This window comes from Heteronotia binoei, chromosome 6 (genome assembly GCF_032191835.1).
Source record: "Heteronotia binoei isolate CCM8104 ecotype False Entrance Well chromosome 6, APGP_CSIRO_Hbin_v1, whole genome shotgun sequence".
Classification (NCBI taxonomy): Eukaryota; Metazoa; Chordata; class Lepidosauria; order Squamata; family Gekkonidae; genus Heteronotia; species Heteronotia binoei.
In genome coordinates, this window is record NC_083228.1 from 79991991 (window position 1) to 80011049 (window position 19059).

At 42.5% G+C, this 19059-nt stretch overlaps 3 protein-coding genes across 3 annotated transcripts in view; all 3 read left to right on the forward strand.

The window, feature by feature from the left end:
* Positions 1-6383, forward strand: part of LOC132574320 (uncharacterized) — a 113004-nt gene extending 106621 nt beyond the window's left edge. Inside the window, exons 3-4 of the mRNA XM_060242681.1 lie at positions 3689-6335; positions 6367-6383. Coding sequence (XP_060098664.1) covers positions 3689-6335; positions 6367-6383 — 2664 coding nt within the window. The remainder of the gene's footprint in view (positions 1-3688; positions 6336-6366) is intronic.
* PARL (presenilin associated rhomboid like) overlaps positions 1-19059 on the forward strand; it is a 530597-nt gene that overhangs the window by 328776 nt on the left and 182762 nt on the right. The window lies entirely within an intron of this gene.
* Positions 6344-19059, forward strand: part of ARHGEF4 (Rho guanine nucleotide exchange factor 4) — a 179050-nt gene continuing 166334 nt past the window's right edge. Inside the window, exons 1-3 of the mRNA XM_060241899.1 lie at positions 6344-7951; positions 12511-12831; positions 13410-13539. Of these exons, the coding sequence (XP_060097882.1) occupies positions 6392-7951; positions 12511-12831; positions 13410-13539 (2011 nt within the window). The 5' untranslated portion in view covers positions 6344-6391. The remainder of the gene's footprint in view (positions 7952-12510; positions 12832-13409; positions 13540-19059) is intronic.

The following is a 19059-nucleotide window of genomic DNA, read 5'->3' on the forward strand; positions in this document are numbered from 1 at the left end:
TCTTATATACCACATCAGAATGTGCAAGTTCAAAGAAACTTTGAATGTTTCTTGTATCACTTGCAAAACTGTCTGTTTTCAGGCCTTCAACAGTCAACACCTGGAGGAAGGAACAGGGTTGCACCTGCTTCTCCCCTCCAGATCTCCATATGTTGATTGCAAGCCCAGAACAGAACCTACATGAGTGCAAATGTAGAGGGAGAATTTCTCCATGTGACTGAGAACTGCAGAGTTCTTGTGAGAATACCTTATTTGTAGACGTTTGTATGTGTATAGGCACTGTTCTAAATGTCTGGTCAATGTGCGGAGGTTGTGGAAGCATGAGACTGCATCTGTAATCCTGCCAATCATTCTCTGCTTTGACCTTATGCATTCACTCAAAAGGATTACGTACTTATGTTGTTCAACAAAAAACGATGAAGGTATTTTTAATGTAGCCACTAGGGGGAGGCATTAAACTACATTTCCAAATTTATGTTTCAGACTGCGTTCTTAAGGAATTTGAACATATAGTCATAAAAATGATATTCTGACTAGGCAATCGCATAGTGCAGAGGCTGAGTTGGGTGGCCATTTCTCTAAGGAGCAGAGAGCCCATGTTTTTTTCGTTATTTTTCTCTGCAACTATCAAGGCTAAAATATTCCTTCGGTGAATGTTTAAAATCTGGGCAACATTGTGCTTCACTCAGGTAATATGGTATTTTTTGCAAAGTCCCAAGGGTGATGCACAATGATCATGATGCAGACTGCAGATCGTAACAGGGTATAAGGTTGCTAGCCTCCAGATAGGGCCTGGAGATCTCCCAGAATTACAGCTGATTTCCAGACTACAGAGATCAATTCCCTTGGGGAAAATGACTGCTTTGGAGGTTCGATTTCATGGCATTATATATCCCATTAAGGTTCCTCCCTTCTACAAACCCCACCCTTCTGGGGCTTCACCCACAAAATCTCCAAAAATTTCCCAGCCAAAAGTTGGAAACCCTAACCAGGAACCTGCAGAAAGACCAATGTATCAATGTTTTATTTTATGACCATTAATTTGGAAGGAAGCTCCCTGAATCACAGTCAGGCCTGTAGCTACAATTCACAGTGGCACATGATTAGGCCTGAACAGGTGCATATTTACACAGAAGCGGAATGCACTTTGCTTAAGGGTTTTTTTTTAACAAATAAGTGGGCATAAACATTGATCTGCATATAATAATAATGCACCATATACAAGCTTATCTTCACTCAGGCTTGGTTCAAACATAATGGTTTGCCCTAACATGAATGAACATGGAGGATCCTTGGATTCACATGCTCCTTCATCCCTCTTCTTCTTCGGCACCTGTGACGAGTGTAAGGTGATGCACATTGAGACAAAAAAATCCCAGTTTCAAGTATAGGTTAATGTAGTCTGCACTTGCTGAGACTTAGAGGAAAAAAAGATCTTGGGATTGTAGTGGATAGGCAGTGTGCTGAAGCAGTGAAAAAGACAGACTCTATGTTAGGGATTATTAGGAATAGAATTGAAAATGAAATGGCTATTATAATGCCTCTGTACAGATGTATGGTGCAGCCTCATTTGGAATACTGTATAAAGTTCTGGTCACTGTATCTCCAAAACAGCATAGCAGAGCTGGGAAAAGTACAGAGGAGGGCAACCAAGATGATTAGGGAGTTGGAGCACCTTCCCAGTAAGGAAAAGCTGAAGAGTCAGGGACTTTTCAGTTTAGAGAAGAGACAACTGTGTGTGTGTGTGTGGGGGGGGGAATGATAGAGGTTTATAAAATTATGCTTGGGTTGGAGAGAGCTGACAGAGAACTTTTTCTCCTTCTCCTAAAATACTAGAACTCAAGGGCATCCAATGAAGCTGGTGGGCCGTAGATTCAGGATGGTCAGAAGGAAATTCTGCATTACACAGAGAATGATTAAAATGTGGAATTCACTGCCAGAGGATATAGTGATGGCCACAAGAACAAACAACTTCAAAAGGGGATTAGATAGATTCATGGAGGATAGGTGTACCAGTGGCTACTAGCCATGATGAGAACCTCCACCTTCAGAGGTACTAAAGCTCTGAATCCCAGGGCCAGGAAGCAACACCAGAGGAAGGCTTTGACCTCTATGCCCTGTTGCTGGCCCTCCAAAGGAACTGGTTGGCTACTGTGTGAGACAGGATGCTGGACTAGGTGGATCATTGGTCTGATCCAGAAGGGCTGTTCATATGGTAATTGAATTAGATGCCTCTGGTATCACCTTGCCATTTAGTCTCACATTTGAATCAGCAAACTATGGTTTCCACTTTTCATTCAAATCATTTTTCCAAATGTGGATTAAATCAGAATTTGGATCCTAGTTTGTAGCACAAGTTTTCTGGTTAGTTGCAAAAATGCATATGACTTATTAGCTGGCCACATGCAAAGGGAAGACCATTTGAGTCTAATTATCCCTCCACTTAGGGTTGCCAAGTCCAATTCAAGAAATATCTGGGGACTTTGGGGTGGAGCCAGTAGAGTTTGGGGGTGGAGCCAGGAGCAAGGATGTGACAAGCATAATTTAACTTCAAGGGAGTTCTGGCCATCACTTTTAAAAGGACCGTACACCTTTTTAAATGCCTTCCTTCCATAGGAAATAATGAAGGATAGGGGCACCTTCTTTTGGGGTTCTTAGAATTGGGCCCCCTGGTCCAATCTTTTTGAAACTTGGGGGGTATTTTGGGAAGAGGCGCTGGATGCTATACTGACTGGATGCTATACTGAACATTTGGCCCCCGTAGCCCCAGATATCTGCCGATTAATTCTCCATTACTTCCTGTGGGAATAAGTCTTAATAATAATAATAATAATAATAATAATAATAATAATAATAATAATAATAATAATAATAATAATAATAATAATAATAATAATAATAATAATAAATTTTATTTATACCCCGCCCTCCCCGCTGAGGCAGGCTCAGGTCGGCTTACAGGACATGGCAAGAGCCATATTAAAACAATAAAACAAGATTATACAGTTCAATACAGTTAACAATTAAGTATTTAAATAATTTAAAAACAGTCTAAAATATAATCTAATAGTAAATAGGGAGTAATGAAGTGCCAAGCAGACATTTCCCTCCCCCCCTCCATTTCTGATGACCCTGAAATGGGGGGAGGGCCTCCAAACTGGGGACCCCCTGCCCCCACATGGGGATTGGCAACCCTAACACACACTTTCTTGCTCTGAAACGAAAGCAAAACAAACAAAGGGACTCTGCATTGACAAAGTCTGCTGCTGACCCTTCCCAATGAAGTACTTCCTGCTCTTATTTAAAGGCACACACAAACATTTTAAAATGGAACCTGTTTGCAGGTTTCTAAAGCTGCCAGAGATCTACAGGTAGGTGGTGGCTGTGGGAGGGTGGGGCTTTCCCCCGCTGGCCAGCTGGCTGGGGGCAGGGGGAAGCCTGTAAAAGTGGGGGATCCCCCACTGGGACATGAGGATTGGGAAGCCTACCTCCGTTCCAGGGTTATAGTGTCTGAACCAAGCCAGAATATTTAAATGTTAAATATTTTTAAATGTTAAATATTTTTAAATGTTAAATATATTTAAATGTTAAATATGTTAAATGAATGTTAAAGAACTTAATTCTATATGGTAAGATTTTTTTTGTGTGAAGTTCCATCTTTGACGGGCACTTTTCTCTTTCTGTGTAGGTCCCAGAGCCAGTAGAAAATTGCACAAGTGAAGAGGAGCTTGATGAAGATCAGACTTCTGCCCCCAGCACATTAGAGCTGGAGAAACGTGGATCAGGCCAGGAAACAGATGAAGATTATTTTGAGACTCAATCACATCAAAGTGAATCCTTATCAGACATAAAGACAGAGCCTTATGAAAGTGTATCAGACTCGGATTCCATTGCTAGCGACCTCACTAGAGACACAAACCTGAGTTCACACTGTTTTTCTTCAGAAATAGAAGAACCATGGGTCAATTTTTTTGAAGCAAAGGTGGAAACAGTTCCTTCGAAGCCTCTGTGCACAACACAACACGGTTATATGCAAAAGCAAACCGTGGAACTACTTACAGTTCTACAAGGATCATCTGACAAAGGTGAATTGGAGACACACAGAGAAGTATCCAAAACAGAAGAGGACAATGAGAAGGACAAAAAGTTACCTTACACAGTTCCTCACACAGGGTCGGAAACTAGTAAAGAAGATTTTGCATTAAAGACTCCGGATACATTGGTTGTGGAGACAAAATGTGTACATCAACAGGAACAACTCCAAATCAGCTCAAAAAAATTGGCTGAAGGTGCTGTTGTCAAAGGTAACACAAGGATGGGAGTGACAAGGCTTGCTTGTGTAAGAGCAAACTCAGAAAGCTCTCTGACTTTCCCTGAGACTCAGGGCAAGCCTGTTCACACAGAAATTGTTTCAAGGTATAGTTTGCCTGATATTCACTTAGAAACAGACAGAACTTGGAAAAGAAACTGTGAGGCATTCAATGTCAAGTATAAACAAAATCACATACCTAGCAGTAGGAGAAGTATTATGGGCAGCAAGCAAGCCACTGTTCCTCACTTGAGTGGCAAAAAGCTGAAGACGACAGGTTTACCATGTTTAAAATCTAAATGTCAGTTGCCACCCCAGAGGACAGGGGACCTAGAAATGAAATCATGGCACAGTACTCCTGAGAACATAAGTGCTCAAGAGGTCAGAGAACATGCCAGTGACTGTATTTGCCTGAGAGATAAACTCAGTTGGTCATGTTCCAGATTGCACCTAACAGTATCGGATTATGTAAATGTATGTGAAAATTTGGGACCGTTTGATAACTGTTCACAGAAACTCTTAAAGATGGAAAATGACACAGGTATTGACACTTTTAACACTCACTTGGACTCTGTTAAGAATCCATTAACACATGTGCCAGACACCTATCAAGTTAGCAGTACAAATTTACACAGTGAATTCAAGACCTGTGACTTTACAACAAAAGGAGCAGATGTATTTGCTGAGGGCATGTCTGTGGCACTATCACAGCAGTCTGAGCATGATTCAAAACAGGAGATCACTCTGGAGTGTGTATCAACAAATATAAATGCCAATGTAATACGAAGAACAGATCAATCCAGATTAGAGGATGGGAGAGGAAGTCATAATCTCTCTCAGGAGCTTAGTTCTGACTTTGAAATCTGTAATAGTGAACTCCAAGGAAATTACCTTGGTGTTCATATCATGAATAACTGTGAAAATCCCTGTGAAATCCATGCTTCCACTGTTAGTAAGCAATTGGACATGGGAAAAAACTGCCTTGAATCACAAAATAATGAGGCCTTTGTTGGGGTGAGTGAGTTAAGGAGAGGGTGGGAAATTGTGGATGGGGTTCCAACCTCAAGTCGAAGGGACTCCACAGCACATCAAAGGGAAAAAGAGTTTCAGAATATGAGCAGAAGGTGCAGTGCTTTCAAGTGTCCTTCTGATCAGGAGAGAATAGGTGATCATCTTTTGGGTATGGAAAGAGAGAACTGTTATTCTGGTGATGGGGGAGATGTCTCTGCCCTTAAAGTAGCATCCAGGTCGCATGACATTTGTCAGGAGGAAAAATCAGAGCAGGTTTCAGAGATAAAATCTATATCAGTACAACCTCTAGGACAGAAAGAGCTGCAGGATGGGAATATGGGAGGTGAGAAGTATATGGTTGGATTAACCACTGAGATACTGCAGCATGAGAATCTGGCCTCTCCCCTTATTCCCGTGAAAAGTGCTCAAGGGTCATGGGAAGCTCCAAAGGCACAGTCAAATTATGGGGAAGATATTTTGCAAGCACAGGTTATATCAGGTGGTCAAGATGGGTTGCTTGTTACCCAAGAAAGTGCAAAACCCACTAATGACAAAGGTGAGGCCACTCATCTAGATTTCCCACCATTGTTCAACTGTGCAACTTCGACAGGAACAACTGTGGAGAATGATTCCCTTCTAAATCATTTAAGTTTGGAAAGCACTATAGAACACTGGAGTGAAGAGGGAAATGCAAACTCGTATGCCATAAATGCTGGAATTGAGCCCTGCCAAAGGAATGCTGATTCTGACTTTGAGACAGCGCAAGACAGTTTACAGTCTGAAACGAGGGCTCATATGGTGGTGGATGAAATTATGGCCACAAATGTAGAGCAAGACATTTATGTAACTATGACAAGAAGGCAGGGAATTAATGGAATTGGTGGCCTCTGTACTGAAGTCACTGCTAGTGGTAAAACTTTAGAGAATGATGTACCCAATAACATTTTTGAGAAGGAAGATAATAAAACCTGTGATGTACTAGATGAAAAAATGGAGCATGGTGACGATTCTTCAAGCTTCTCTTTGGGATATTCCAAGTGCATCAGCAGAGCCAGTGAACTGAAACTTAGCATGGCTGTCCATGATGCTTCACTGAAAATAGACAACCTGGATGTTGTCTCCAAAACAAGTCTAGATAATATTAGCACTGGTAGCACGAACAGTGAGGAGACAGATGAGAATATGTTTAACTTCCAGGGTAATAACAGCAGTTTCTATAAGGCAGTGCAGAAAAACAATCAGGCTAAAGTCACAGAGAAGTCTCCCAAGCATTCTAAATTCTTAGGCTTTTCTAAAATGGCCTCTTTCAGGAAAACCAAGCCAATGATTGCTGAAAATCAAGGCAGCACCAAAAACAAGAGAGAAGAATTAGGAAGACAGGAAGAGGGTGAGGTAGAAGACAGCACGAAGTCTTTGCAAAACAGTTCATCCAGCTCCACTTCCCATAGCAAGGACAGCTGCCTTGCAGAATATTCAGATGACGACGACTTATTCTATGAAAGACCTGTTGGAGCATTTAACAGAATTAGCCTGAGAAAGGCTTCCAGCTCTGGCCGGACACTCTTAGAAGATGTGGGCACTAGTCCTACTCCAAAAATGGCCAGATCAAAATACTTTGAAGGAAAAGTGTTAACTTCTGTTGAGAATAATGAGAATGAGTCTGCAGAATATCCCGAACTGAGGAAATCCTCATCTGAGAATGACTTTAAAAGGAACAAAAGCACAGAGAGTAAAAAATTCCGGACTAGATTGGCCTTGGCCCACAGATCCTTCTCAAGTTTCTTTGAATCTAAATCTTTAGAGAAGGAAAATGCTGAACAAAGTCCAAAGATTTCAATGAAAAATGAAAAGGAAAAAGCCAAGTTGTACCAAACGTCCTGGAAAGCATTTCTGAAAAGCAAGGAGGCAGATGGTCTGAAGCGATCTGCCTTTAGTTCCCTTCCAACACAGCAGAGTTCTTGTACACACAGGAGCCCTGGCAGCTTTGCTAGAAGGGCATCCAAAGAAAAACTTGAGTGCCACAACGGACAAATCTGTAAGAGTTCAGGAGTGTCTAATGGCTCTTCTACAGAAGCTGGGCATTCTGATTCCTCTGGGACCAGTGACTTTATGCCTGTAGGTGATAGGAGGAGGAAAGGTGTATCTCGTGAACTTAGTATACACTGTTCTCATTGCCCAAACTACGATGGGAAAGAGGAAGCAATGGACAATGACAAAGATGCTTCCTTTGAAGAATTTTGGTTGAAATCTCCAGTCAGCCCAATTGACTTGCAGTCATCATTTTCTCACTTCACTCCTTCTTGCCCCCATCTGTCAATGTATGAACGGAAAGATATGCCATGCAGGCCTATGAGCCCCAAACCTCAGAGTCCTAGGACCAGTTCTCGAAAGGGTTTCTATTACCCTGGAAGATTAAGTTCCACTTCAATGATATCTCTGGGCAACATTTCTGCCATGGATAGCAATTTGGAAGCTCCAGAAAGGCCAAAGACATTGAAACCTAGGTCTAGCTTCTTGTTGTCTATGCATTCATTAGATAATGACTATCAAAGAGAAGACAGTGGGATAAGCAGCCAGTCACAGATCAGCTTAAACACTGCTTCCTCAGTGAGCGATATCATCAGAGATGTGGTGAGTTGCTTTATTTTGGTGGTGGTGGGGAACAGTCTGATTTTGAAGTACAATGACATTTCTCCCCCCTAAAATATACCCTTCTATTTTTGCTATTTTAAAGCTATTTTTCCATGTCAGTCAGTGGAATGGAATTGCTCTGATGCTATTTTCAGCTCTTACAAAATCATCTTTTGAAAGTAATAATAATCAGGGCTTTTTTTCCTTGGGGAATGTGTGGAAAACCTCCTAGTGGAAACAAAATTCTCAAAAGATGTTTAAAAGTTCATGATGGGCACTCATGTGTTTCTCCTTCATTTCCCTCTCGAGAGTTCCAGCACCTCTTTTTCAATAAAAAAGCCCTGCTAATAATACATTTAGAGGGAAAGGTGACACCAGAACTTATCCATGTAACTTTCCCACAGCTAAATCTAATAGAATCTGGACAAGAATCTAGGATCTGTTCACAAGTATTCCTCAGAAAAATTAAGTGCATAGCTACTTCTGCCTTCATGTTTCTATTTATGTATTTGGGTCATGGGATTACATTAACAAGTATTAATGTAAAGGACCCTTCTTTATTTGGACAAAACTGGACAGGTCACACTGTGTGGTTTGAAACTGATGCTGGATGCTACTGTTGTCTTCCAGTGAGTAGAGAGGATTTCCCAATTTGCAATTCATATTCTTTAACATAAAAATACTCAGGAATCCTCAGCTATTGTTCTGCCAGTGTTCTTGCTATTGTTTTCATGCATTGTCACATTACCCGTATCCCCAAAACATGAAATCATGCAAAAATAAAAGTAACAGTTCAGCCAGTGTTAAGAAAAACCTCACAAATTGGCTTTAAATGAACAGTATTTTGCTTCAGGAAACACTTGCTATGCTGACACTCTGGGCTGTGATTTCTGTGACTCTAATCACTGAAATTGTTTCAAAGTGGATTTGTGTTGTTGTGCCTGCTCGATGCAGGTTCTTAAGGTAGGCCTCAAAGATTCCTTCAGTCTATCTGGAGGAAGCAAGATTATGAAATCACAGAGGGATATAACTTCCATCATGCTGCATAGGATTGTCAACCTCCAGATGGTGGCTGGAGATCTCCTGAGATTACAACTGATTGTTTCACGTGGAGAAAATGGCGGTTTTGGAAGGTGGGTTCTATGGCATTAATTTATACTCCATTGAAGTTCTCCCCACCACAAACACCACCTTCTTCTGACTCAGCCCCCAAGTATTTCCCAACCCAGATCAGGCAACCCTGAGGTAACAACAGACTGGGAGAACAAACCGTTTGTGGCTCAGTTTTACTATGTCCTCTGGAGGGAAGTGTTTGCACTGCAAGACATTCTTGCTATGATAGATGGTTCTTATACATTGGCTTCTTCACGTTTTGGACAGTTTAGGTGTGACACAGAGTATGCTCAGGGTAATTCATTTCCTTTGAGGGTCTGAAAGAAGGCAGGATTGATAATTTCCAGAGGTATCCACATGGCTTGGATTGCTTGTGTCTAATTGAAAATTTGGACTCTGGCTTCCATAAAATCTCTTTCCTAAAAACCTCTTTTGAAACATTTCCATTATGAATATTCTAACATATTTCCTAAAGTGCTCCTTTGCTAATATGACAGCTAGAGCCTCAAGAACTATTCAAATATTTTTAACTGTAGGAACAAAATTATAAATCACAGGTGGGGCAGGGGTCGTTCTGTAGAAAAATAGGTGGTGGAGCTCATTAGCATAACTCATTAGCATATGCTGCCCCCCCCACCAGTCCAAAGCAACCCAATACAAGAAAGGAGAGCCCTGAGTGAGCGAAGCCTGCTATCTCTAGCCAACCCAAGCAGGCCTCACTCACCTGGGTCTCTCCTTGGCCACCCCACCCCCCCAGTCAAAAGGCCAGCAAGCCACCTGCTGCCCAAAATCACATAAGAAGTGGAGAAAGGGGGGCACGGGCTTCTCCAGGGGTTAATGAGGGCTGCTGGGGGTGTGGCAAAGCTCCTGGTGGCTGGCTGGCTGTCCACTCTCCTAATCCAGGGATTGTTATGCAGTTGCACCTACTATTCGATGGACAAGGTAGGTAGGTGGGGAGGAGGAGTGGGAACCCTCAAAAAGGTTCAGGAGCTTTGCTCCTGTGAGCTGCTGCTGAATTTAAGGCCTGCAAGTGGGGGGCCTCATCTAATTTCTCCCTCCCCAGTATTTCCTTTGTCCCTTCCCTGACAGCCCCCATAGCTTCTCCTCCTTTCCTGCTTCCTTCTCTCTTTCCACTCACCAGCCAACTTACCTTTATCTGCCTCTTGCACTTGAAACTTTTCCTTCTTCCCACATCCTTGCATCTTCTAAAACTATGCCCCAGTTGTGTGGCGCCAACCACCAGCAGGCAGGTGTCCAGTTTGAATTTGACAATTTGAAATTTGTGCTTTTGATCCAGGAAATAAATTGAGGAAAAAATGAGCATATAAATGCCTGGTATTTTCCAGTTAAGAGTTCCCAGAAGTAGGCAGTTCCAAAGGGACAGAATGTGTGTGACTGGGAGGGGGCAGGGGTAGGGGTTTTAAGGGTTAAAATAGAAAACAAGTGAGAAAATAAAGGAACAAGAACAACAAAGAGATATCAAACCCTAGGACTTGACTGTGAGGGGTGGACTGATGGAAGACAAACTGTGGCTGGTTTTAACATTTATATTGTTCCTCATCTGGGAGGAGGAGATAAAGCTCCACACCCTCAAAGAGCAGGTACAGTTTTCTTGTATATGTGTTGAGGAGGACTGGTTTTCTGGCTCTCCCCTGTAGTGTTTGGTGGGGGGAGTTAACTTTTGATAATTTGTGTTGTCTCTCTCCCCTCCTTCCCCCTTTCTCTCTTGGGTGGTTGCCTTGCCTGCCCCACCTCACTTACCCTTTCAGGAACAAGCAGACAACCTCTCTCTGTCTAGTAGGGTTGCCAAGTCCAATTCAAGAAATATCTGGGGACTTTGGGGGTGGAGCCAGGAGACATTGGGGCAGAGTCAGGAACAAGGGTGTGACAAGCATAATTGAACCCCAAGAGAGTTCAGGCCATCACATTTAAAGGGACAGCATGTTAGAGTATGATGTTAGAGTATGTATGTATGAATGTATGGTGTATGTATTTTGTTATTTTGTTAGTGGTGTTGTTATATGTATTAAGTGTTTGTATTATGTTTACTTCTTTTTTTTCTCTTTCTTTTCTTTGTGTATCTATTCTTTAATAAAAATTCTTTTCAGAAAAAAAAGAATTACAAAGCAAAAAAAAATAAAAAAAAATAAAGGGACAGCACACCTTTTTAAATGTCTTCCTTCATTAGGAAATAATGAAGGATAGGGGGATCTTCTTTTGGGGTTCTTAGAATTGGACCCCCTGGTCCAATAATTTTTGAAACTTGGGGAGTACTTTGGGGAGGGGCACTAGATACTATACTGAAAATTTGGTGCCTCTACCTCAAAAAACAGCTCCCCCAGAGCCCCCGAAACCTCCAGATCAATTCCCCATTATACCCTATGAGAATTGATCTCCACATAGGGAATAATGAAGTGCTCAGCAGACGTTTCCCTCCCCTTTCCCTCCTCCCCCACCCTGTTTCAGGCGACTCTGAAGGGGGATTGGCCTCTCTACTCACGAGTTGCTGCCAACTTCTTCACAGCAACACAGGCACACCATCCCAAGAGGAAGCCTTTAAATTGGAGACTGAAGCCTCCGGAGGTGCAAAGGCACATGGTCCTCTGGGGGCGGGGCTTCCCCCCACCGGCCAGCTGACTGGGGGCGGGAAGGAGTCTGGGAAAGCGGAAGAACCCTCGCTGGGACCTGGGGATTGGCAAGCCTACTATCTAGTGTAAAGCAGCTGCAAAAAAGTGTGTGTGTGGTCCAAGCAAGTGCTGAGAGAAAGCATGATGAAGAACTTAAATTCCCATGGTGCCCTAGAACTGTCAGCCCAATTGTGGTGACATTCCTGGCTGAACCGACAGTGCAGGGAGGAAGAAAGTTGTCATTGTTCCAAAATCTGTGCAGCAGTTCCCAAAATCACTTTAGAGGCCACGTTCCTGAGAATTGTTTAAGCATTCCCTCCCTCCCTGGCATTCAGTGGCAGCAGCTTTTCTCCTGAAACTCCTGTGGCCCTGACTCCAGAAGCAATGATGGGATGGAGGTCACTTTGATTTATGTGTCTGAATGGTGTAAATTAGGGTTACCAACACTGGGTTGGGAAATTCCTGAATATTTTGAGGGAGGAGCTTGAGGGTGGGGCTGGTGGAGGGAAGGAACTTTGGCAGGGTGTAATGCCATAGAGTCCACCCTCCAGAGCTGCCATTTTCTCCAGGTGAACTGATCTCTGTAATCTGGAAAGTTTCCTTTAGCTTGCAGCCTGTACACTGAATATTCATGGGATTCAGGAAAGGCTATAGTAGAAGTTTCATTTATAAGGATTAAGAGGTATTACACTACAGAGTGGCAAAGATTTTGGCTAGAATGTAACAAGAAATTTTGGGTTTAACTCAGTTGCTTTGCAGCCAGCTGCCTAACAAGCAAACCTACCAAATTTTTGTTTCCAACTGTTCCTTATGAAACAGGAGAATATCCAGCAAAGTCAAATTACATCAGAAAAGAAGCCAGGTGAGAAACGGAGTCTCCATTGCAGAAAAACGTCTACTCAGATGCCCCTGTCTCCACACTCATTCTCACACACAGAGAACAAAACCTGGATGCTTCCCTTCCATGTTCAGGAGGGAAGAGCAAATGAGTGCACCCACAGGAAGAGACGCAGACCCTTATACAAGCGTTTCAGCTTTGATGATGCATGGATGGAAAGGAATCGGAAAAGGAAGCTTGTGAAGGAAACACAGTCAGACAGAGAGAGTGAACCAAGTAACTTCCCAGAGGATCAGTTAAAAGTAAGGAACCCCAAATAATCATGTGTTCTCTTTCTGGCTGCTTCTCTCTGCTGTTACCCTCTCTCCCCCAGCTGTACTTTTAACCTCTTCTGTCACTTTCTATGGGTCTCTTGTATGCAGTCAAGTGTGCATTGAGAGATTCACCAAGAAAATGGTGTCTCTTGAAAGAGAGATTTCTGCTGCATCTGTTCTGTCATGCACGTTATGCTGGCAGTCAGGATGCGGGAGTTTTGAAAAGTTCCACATAACCTAAAATATCAAGTATATTGATACTTTAGTATGTTATGCTCCTAGACTGCCAACAGTATTCAATGACAGGTGTCCTATTATTTCTTTCCTTCCTTTTAAGTCTTGTTCTGTGCAAGTGATACATATAGAGCTCCTTGCATTCCTCAAACATAATTTTTATTTTTTTATTTTAAAACTTGTTTGTTGTCTTTTATAACCTTACAAAAATGTCTCTTGGAGCAAAAAACATATCTTGATTTAGCAAAAGGTTTTTTATTTTTTGGCGGGGGGGGGGCGGGAGAATCTAAGCTCAATGTTTCTTTAATTCATGGCTGTCATTTTTTTGGTAGGTTAAAATGCAACCATCCATTGTTTCGCCAGTGACCTTCAGTGCTCGCCCTTTCAAATTACATCTGTATTCCCAGAGCACACCCACAGGTTTGGACTGTGTGGGCCTGAAGCAGCACATCTCCTTTCCAGGTATGAGCACCATTGCAGTTCACTTGACACCAGAGTCTGAGCATCCTATTATTTACTGGTTTATTCTGAAATGGTTAGGTTATGCCCTTTCGCTCTGAATTGGTACTGTCTTTACACTTTAATGTGAAATGTTTATCCCCCCCCCCCCCCCATCTGTATTGATATTTTAAAGCTATGGACCAAGATTGAGGTACAATGACTTTTTCAGTTGCTTGGGAAGTATTTAAGGAGAATATATTCTTTTCAGATTATGTCTCCATGGAATTTTAATGGAATTTTAAACCCTGTGTGTCTCTTTGACAACCTTTTTCAGAGAAGTAGTTTATAGATGTAAGCATAGTTTGAAGATTTTTTTGCAAATGACAGGAGAAGTGTTAACTGGCAGATGAGGAAAGGTTTGCAGATTTGTTGACATCAACTAAGTTTTCTACATTTATTGGGATCTGCATCTGCTAGTGGCCTTCAGATTTGAGCGAAATGCATGGAATTGACTTCAGGGTCCCTTGCAGAGTACCTTCTGTTGCTGTGGTTGTGCTTCGTGGGTGTAACTACTTTTATGTGGCATTTTAAGTAAGGATAGTAGACTGTTGCCAATTTGTTTTTCACTATAAAATATCCATACTTTCCCAGTGTATTACAAGTACTAAATGTGGTACTTCAACTACTGTAATGGACAGAAAGTGACAGTGTGTGATGGTATAATTCTCTCTGTCAATTGCAACAAAAGGCACTGTGAATTCGGGATCCTTTGCACAGAACATTCTGTGGCAGGTCACATTGGATGATTACCTTTATCATGTGTGTGCAGTTGTTATAGTTAGGGTTATGCCGATATGATCACTCTTGGAAATATTTAAAACAAAAAGGGGCCTTTTTAAGGGCAAAATTCCCACCAAGCCCCCCCTTCTTGCTGCTGATCATAGTGATTCATAGTTCTTGTTTTCCATATCTGCTGCTGCTGCTCTGGTACCATTCTTTCCCAAGTAATGCCTGCCAAGCCAGAATTAATGTAGAAATGTGATGATGTCATAGTACCGTATAGCCAATCCACTTTTGGCTCTGCATTGATGCAACTGAGAGTAAATACAGCCAGTGTTTTCAAATGGAATAGAACAGGAATGTTGTCATTGCCAAGGCAACAATATTGCATTTTGGGCTGTTCGCCATGGCAATAGAGATGTATTTCTCCCCCACGCTGCAAACATTTTCCTGCCCCCATGCAAACCCTTTGTAATTTATTAACTTTCTGTGTCAGTAGCAGATAACAGTACAGGAAATACAGACAAGATTCCTGATTCTTCCAGCAGGTTATGGTTTTTTTATCTGGAACTCAACAGTTTACAGCATTATATGAGCATTGGCCATAAATAATGACTATTATTTCTTGTGGAATTTTTGCTTTTGTTCATCAGTGACGTTGTTGATGGCTTAACTGCTTGCCCAGTCATTTCTCAAACACCAGATGTCTTGTTAAGTTCATTAAAAAAAAGTTCTTAGGAATATATAGAACATAAATATGACTGTTAAAATAGCTATTTCTCTTTTAACCACATTTAACTTTAAAAGGGGTAAATTCTCTGAGATGAGGAGGCATGTGAGGAGGAAATTGAAAGGAAAGGTAAATACGGTCAAAACCCTTGGGGAAGCTTGGAGACTATTTAAAACTATAATCCTAGAAGCTCAGATAAAATACATACCACAAGTTAGGAAAGCCACAAACAGGTATAAGAAGAGGCCAGCGTGGTTAACAAACAAAGTAATGGAAGCTGTAAAAGGTAAGAAGGACTCCTTTAAGCGGTGGAAAACCAGTCCAAGTGAGATTAATAAAAGGGAACACAGGCTGTGGCAAATCAAATGCAAGACTGTGATCAGGCAGGCAAAAAGGGACTATGAGGAGCATATTGCAAAAAACATAAAGACCAACAATAAAAATTTCTTCAAATATATTAGAAGTAGGAAACCAGCCAGGGAAGCAGTGGGGCCCTTGGATGACCATGGGGTAAAAGGATTACTGAAGGAGGATGGGGAAATGGCTGAGAAGCTGAATGCATTTTTTGCCTCCGTCTTCACCGTGGAAGATGAGAAGTGTTTGCCCGCCCCAGAACCACTAATATTGGAAGGGGTGTTGAAAGACCTGAGTCAGATTGAGGTGACAAAAGAGGAGGTCCTACAACTAATAGACAAATTAAAAATTAATAAGTCACCGGGTCCAGATGGCATACATCCGAGAGTTCTGAAAGAACTCAAAGTTGAACTTGTGGATCTTCTAACAAAAATCTGTAATCTTTCATTGAAATCTGCCTCTGTTCCTGAGGACTGGAAGGTAGCAAATGTCACCCCCATCTTTAAAAAGGGTTCCAGAGGGGATCCAGGAAATTACAGGCCAGTCAGTCTGACTTCAATACCGGGAAAGTTGGTAGAAACCATTATCAAGGACAGAATGAGTAGGCACATTGATGAACACGGGTTATTGAGGAAGACTCAGCATGGGTTCTGTAAGGGAAGATCTTGCCTCACTAACCTGTTACATTTCTTTGAGGGGGTAAACAAACTTGTGGACAAAGGAGACCCGATAGATGTTGTTTACCTTGACTTCCAGAAAGCTTTTGATAAAGTTCCTCATCAAAGACTCCTTAGAAAGCTTGAGAGTCATGGAGTAAAAGGACAGGTCCTCTTGTGGATCAAAAACTGGCTGAGTAATAGGAAGCAGAGAGTGAGTATAAATGGGCAGTCTTCGCAGTGGAGGACGGTAAGCAGTGGGGTGCCGCAGGGCTCGGTACTGGGTCCCATGCTCTTTAACTTGTTCATAAATGATTTAGAGTTGGGAGTGAGCAGTGAAGTGGCCAAATTTGCGGATGACACTAAATTGTTCAGGGTGGTGAGAACCAGAGAGGATTGTGAGGCACTCCAAAGGGATCTGTTGAGGCTGGGTGAGTGGGCGTCAACGTGGCAGATGCGGTTCAATGTGGCCAAGTGCAAAGTAATGCACATTGGGGCCAAGAATCCCAGCTACAAATACAAGTTGATGGGGTGTGAACTGGCAGAGACTGACCAAGAGAGAGATCTTGGGGTCGTGGTAGATAATTCACTGAAAATGTCAAGACAGTGTGCGTTTGCAATAAAAAAGGCCAATGCCATGCTGGGAATTATTAGGAAGGGAATTGAAAACAAATCAGCCAGTATCATAATGCCCCTGTATAAATCGATGGTGCGGTCTCATTTGGAGTACTGTGTGCAGTTCTGGTCGCCGCACCTCAAAAAGGATATTATAGCATTGGAGAAAGTTCAGAAAAGGGCAACTAGAATGATTAAAGGGCTGGAACACCTTCCCTATGAAGAAAGGTTGAAACGCTTAGGGCTCTTTAGCTTGGAGAAACGTCGACTGAGGGGTGACATGATAGAGGTTTACAAGATAATGCATGGGATGGAGAAAGTAGAGAAAGAAGTACTTTTCTCCCTTTCTCACAATACGAGAACTCGTGGGCATTCGATGAAATTGCTGAGCAGACAGGTTAAAACGGACAAAAGGAAGTACTTCTTCACCCAAAGGGTGATTAACATGTGGAATTCACTGCCACAGGAGGTGGTGGCGGCCACAAGCATGGCCACCTTCAAGAGGGGGTTAGATAAAAATATGGAGCAGAGGTCCATCAGTGGCTATTAGCCACAGTGTGTATGTGTATGTGTGTGTGTGTGTGTGTGTGTGTGTATATATATTTGGCCGCTGTGTGACACAGAATGTTGGACTGGATAGGCCATTGGCCTGATCTAACATGGCTTCTCTTATGTTCTTATGTTCTTATGTTCTCTTGCCTTGCCTTCAGATTTACCACAAAAAGGATTGCAAATCATCTCAGTTTCCTATTAGCCTTCTGATTGACATTGTTTAAACCAGGGTTTCCCAAACTTTTCTTTCCTGTGGCCCAGTTATTTTTACACTTCTCCTTCGTGGCCCACTGAAATTTGGGGATGGAGCCAGGAGACTTTGGGGGTGGAGCCAGGAGACAGGAATTATGTCATTTCCTGTGGTGTCAAGGTCCAAGTGATGTCACTTCCGGGGCACACTGAACCAAAATTCCACCTTTTCTGTGATGTCACTTCCAAGGCACTCCCCCAAACCTGCCTCTTCTTCAGAAGTAAATTCATTTTCAGAAAAATCTTTCTGTAACTCATGCTGAGCCAAAATGGGGGTGGAAAGTGGGCAGTCCTCTCTTGCATGCATGCCTGCATGCGCCTATCTGTTTATGTATTCTTCTCCAGCTTGCAAGCACTCCTAATGCCCATATTCAATTGCCTGCACCACCTACACATCCCTTCCTCAACAGCACTGGCCAGTGTATGCAGTTGGAAGTGCTATTGCCATTGCCATCAGGAAAGCCAGCACTGTGTACCACCCACACTGGACCCTGGCAGCTGCTGTACCTCAAAATATGCTGAATCATTTAGTAGGCCCTTCCTTCAGCTGCTACTACTGGAACCTTGCCTGAAGCTACAACCAAGCTTGCTTGGTTTCAAGAAAATCTTTTGACAGCTATTTTTCATACTTTTCTTTGGTTGAAACTTGAGGAAATTGCTGTGAAATGTAGCAGAGAATTGTACTGCAATTAATGAATTAATTTCAAGTCATATGAAGTTCATACAAGCTTTTCTGCAGTTATCCCAAAAAAGATATTTATGAGGGACTTGCAGCTTTTTACTGGTTGTGTTTCCCATGCCTTTAAAAGCAACCTGTTGTGGAGATACTTAGTCAGTGAACTACTTTCATCCTTTTTAATATCTACAGGAAGGGCGTTTTCGCACTGACCTTTTACTGGTGCGACCACCCTCCTCACACCGGCGGATCTGCAGGGATTTCGCACCAGAAGCGCCGGCGCAGCCAAAAGAGCCGGCAACTTCCGTCGCGAAACCAGCTCAAACGGAAACCGCCAAGAAGCAGGAAAACGTTTGAGCGGGTTTCGCGACGGAAGTAGCCGGCTCTTTTGGCTGCGCCGGTGCTTCTGGTGCAAAATCCCTGCAGATCCGCCGGCGTGAGGAGGGTGGTCGCGCCAGTAAAAGGTCAGTGCGAAAACGCCCGAAGAGTTTAATTTTGGTGTCAGACAGCTGTTAAAAGCAGGACCAGTAAAATGGTGCCAGGTTCATTGTACCATCTCTTCCAGTTTTGTTGCGATATACCGAAGTAAACTCCAATAATCTCTTTCTGCTCCACACCTCTTACTCACTCACTCACACAGAAATCTCATAGAAGGTCACCTGGCTACAACTGGGGGTGCCAACTTTTCATTGGCAGAGCTCCTATGTCTGCAACAATAGTATGATGAACAGAAAAGTTTCATCCAGTAAAAATGGAAGGAAAGAAAGAAAGAGAAAGGGAAAGAAAGAAAGGGAAAGAATGAAATGGAAGGAAAGAAAAAGAAAAGAAAGACATGGGAAGAATGGACATAAACATAAGAGGAGCCATGTTGGATCAGGCCAGTGGACTATCCAGTCCAAAATTCACTCATGCAATGCCCAAAAAGCACC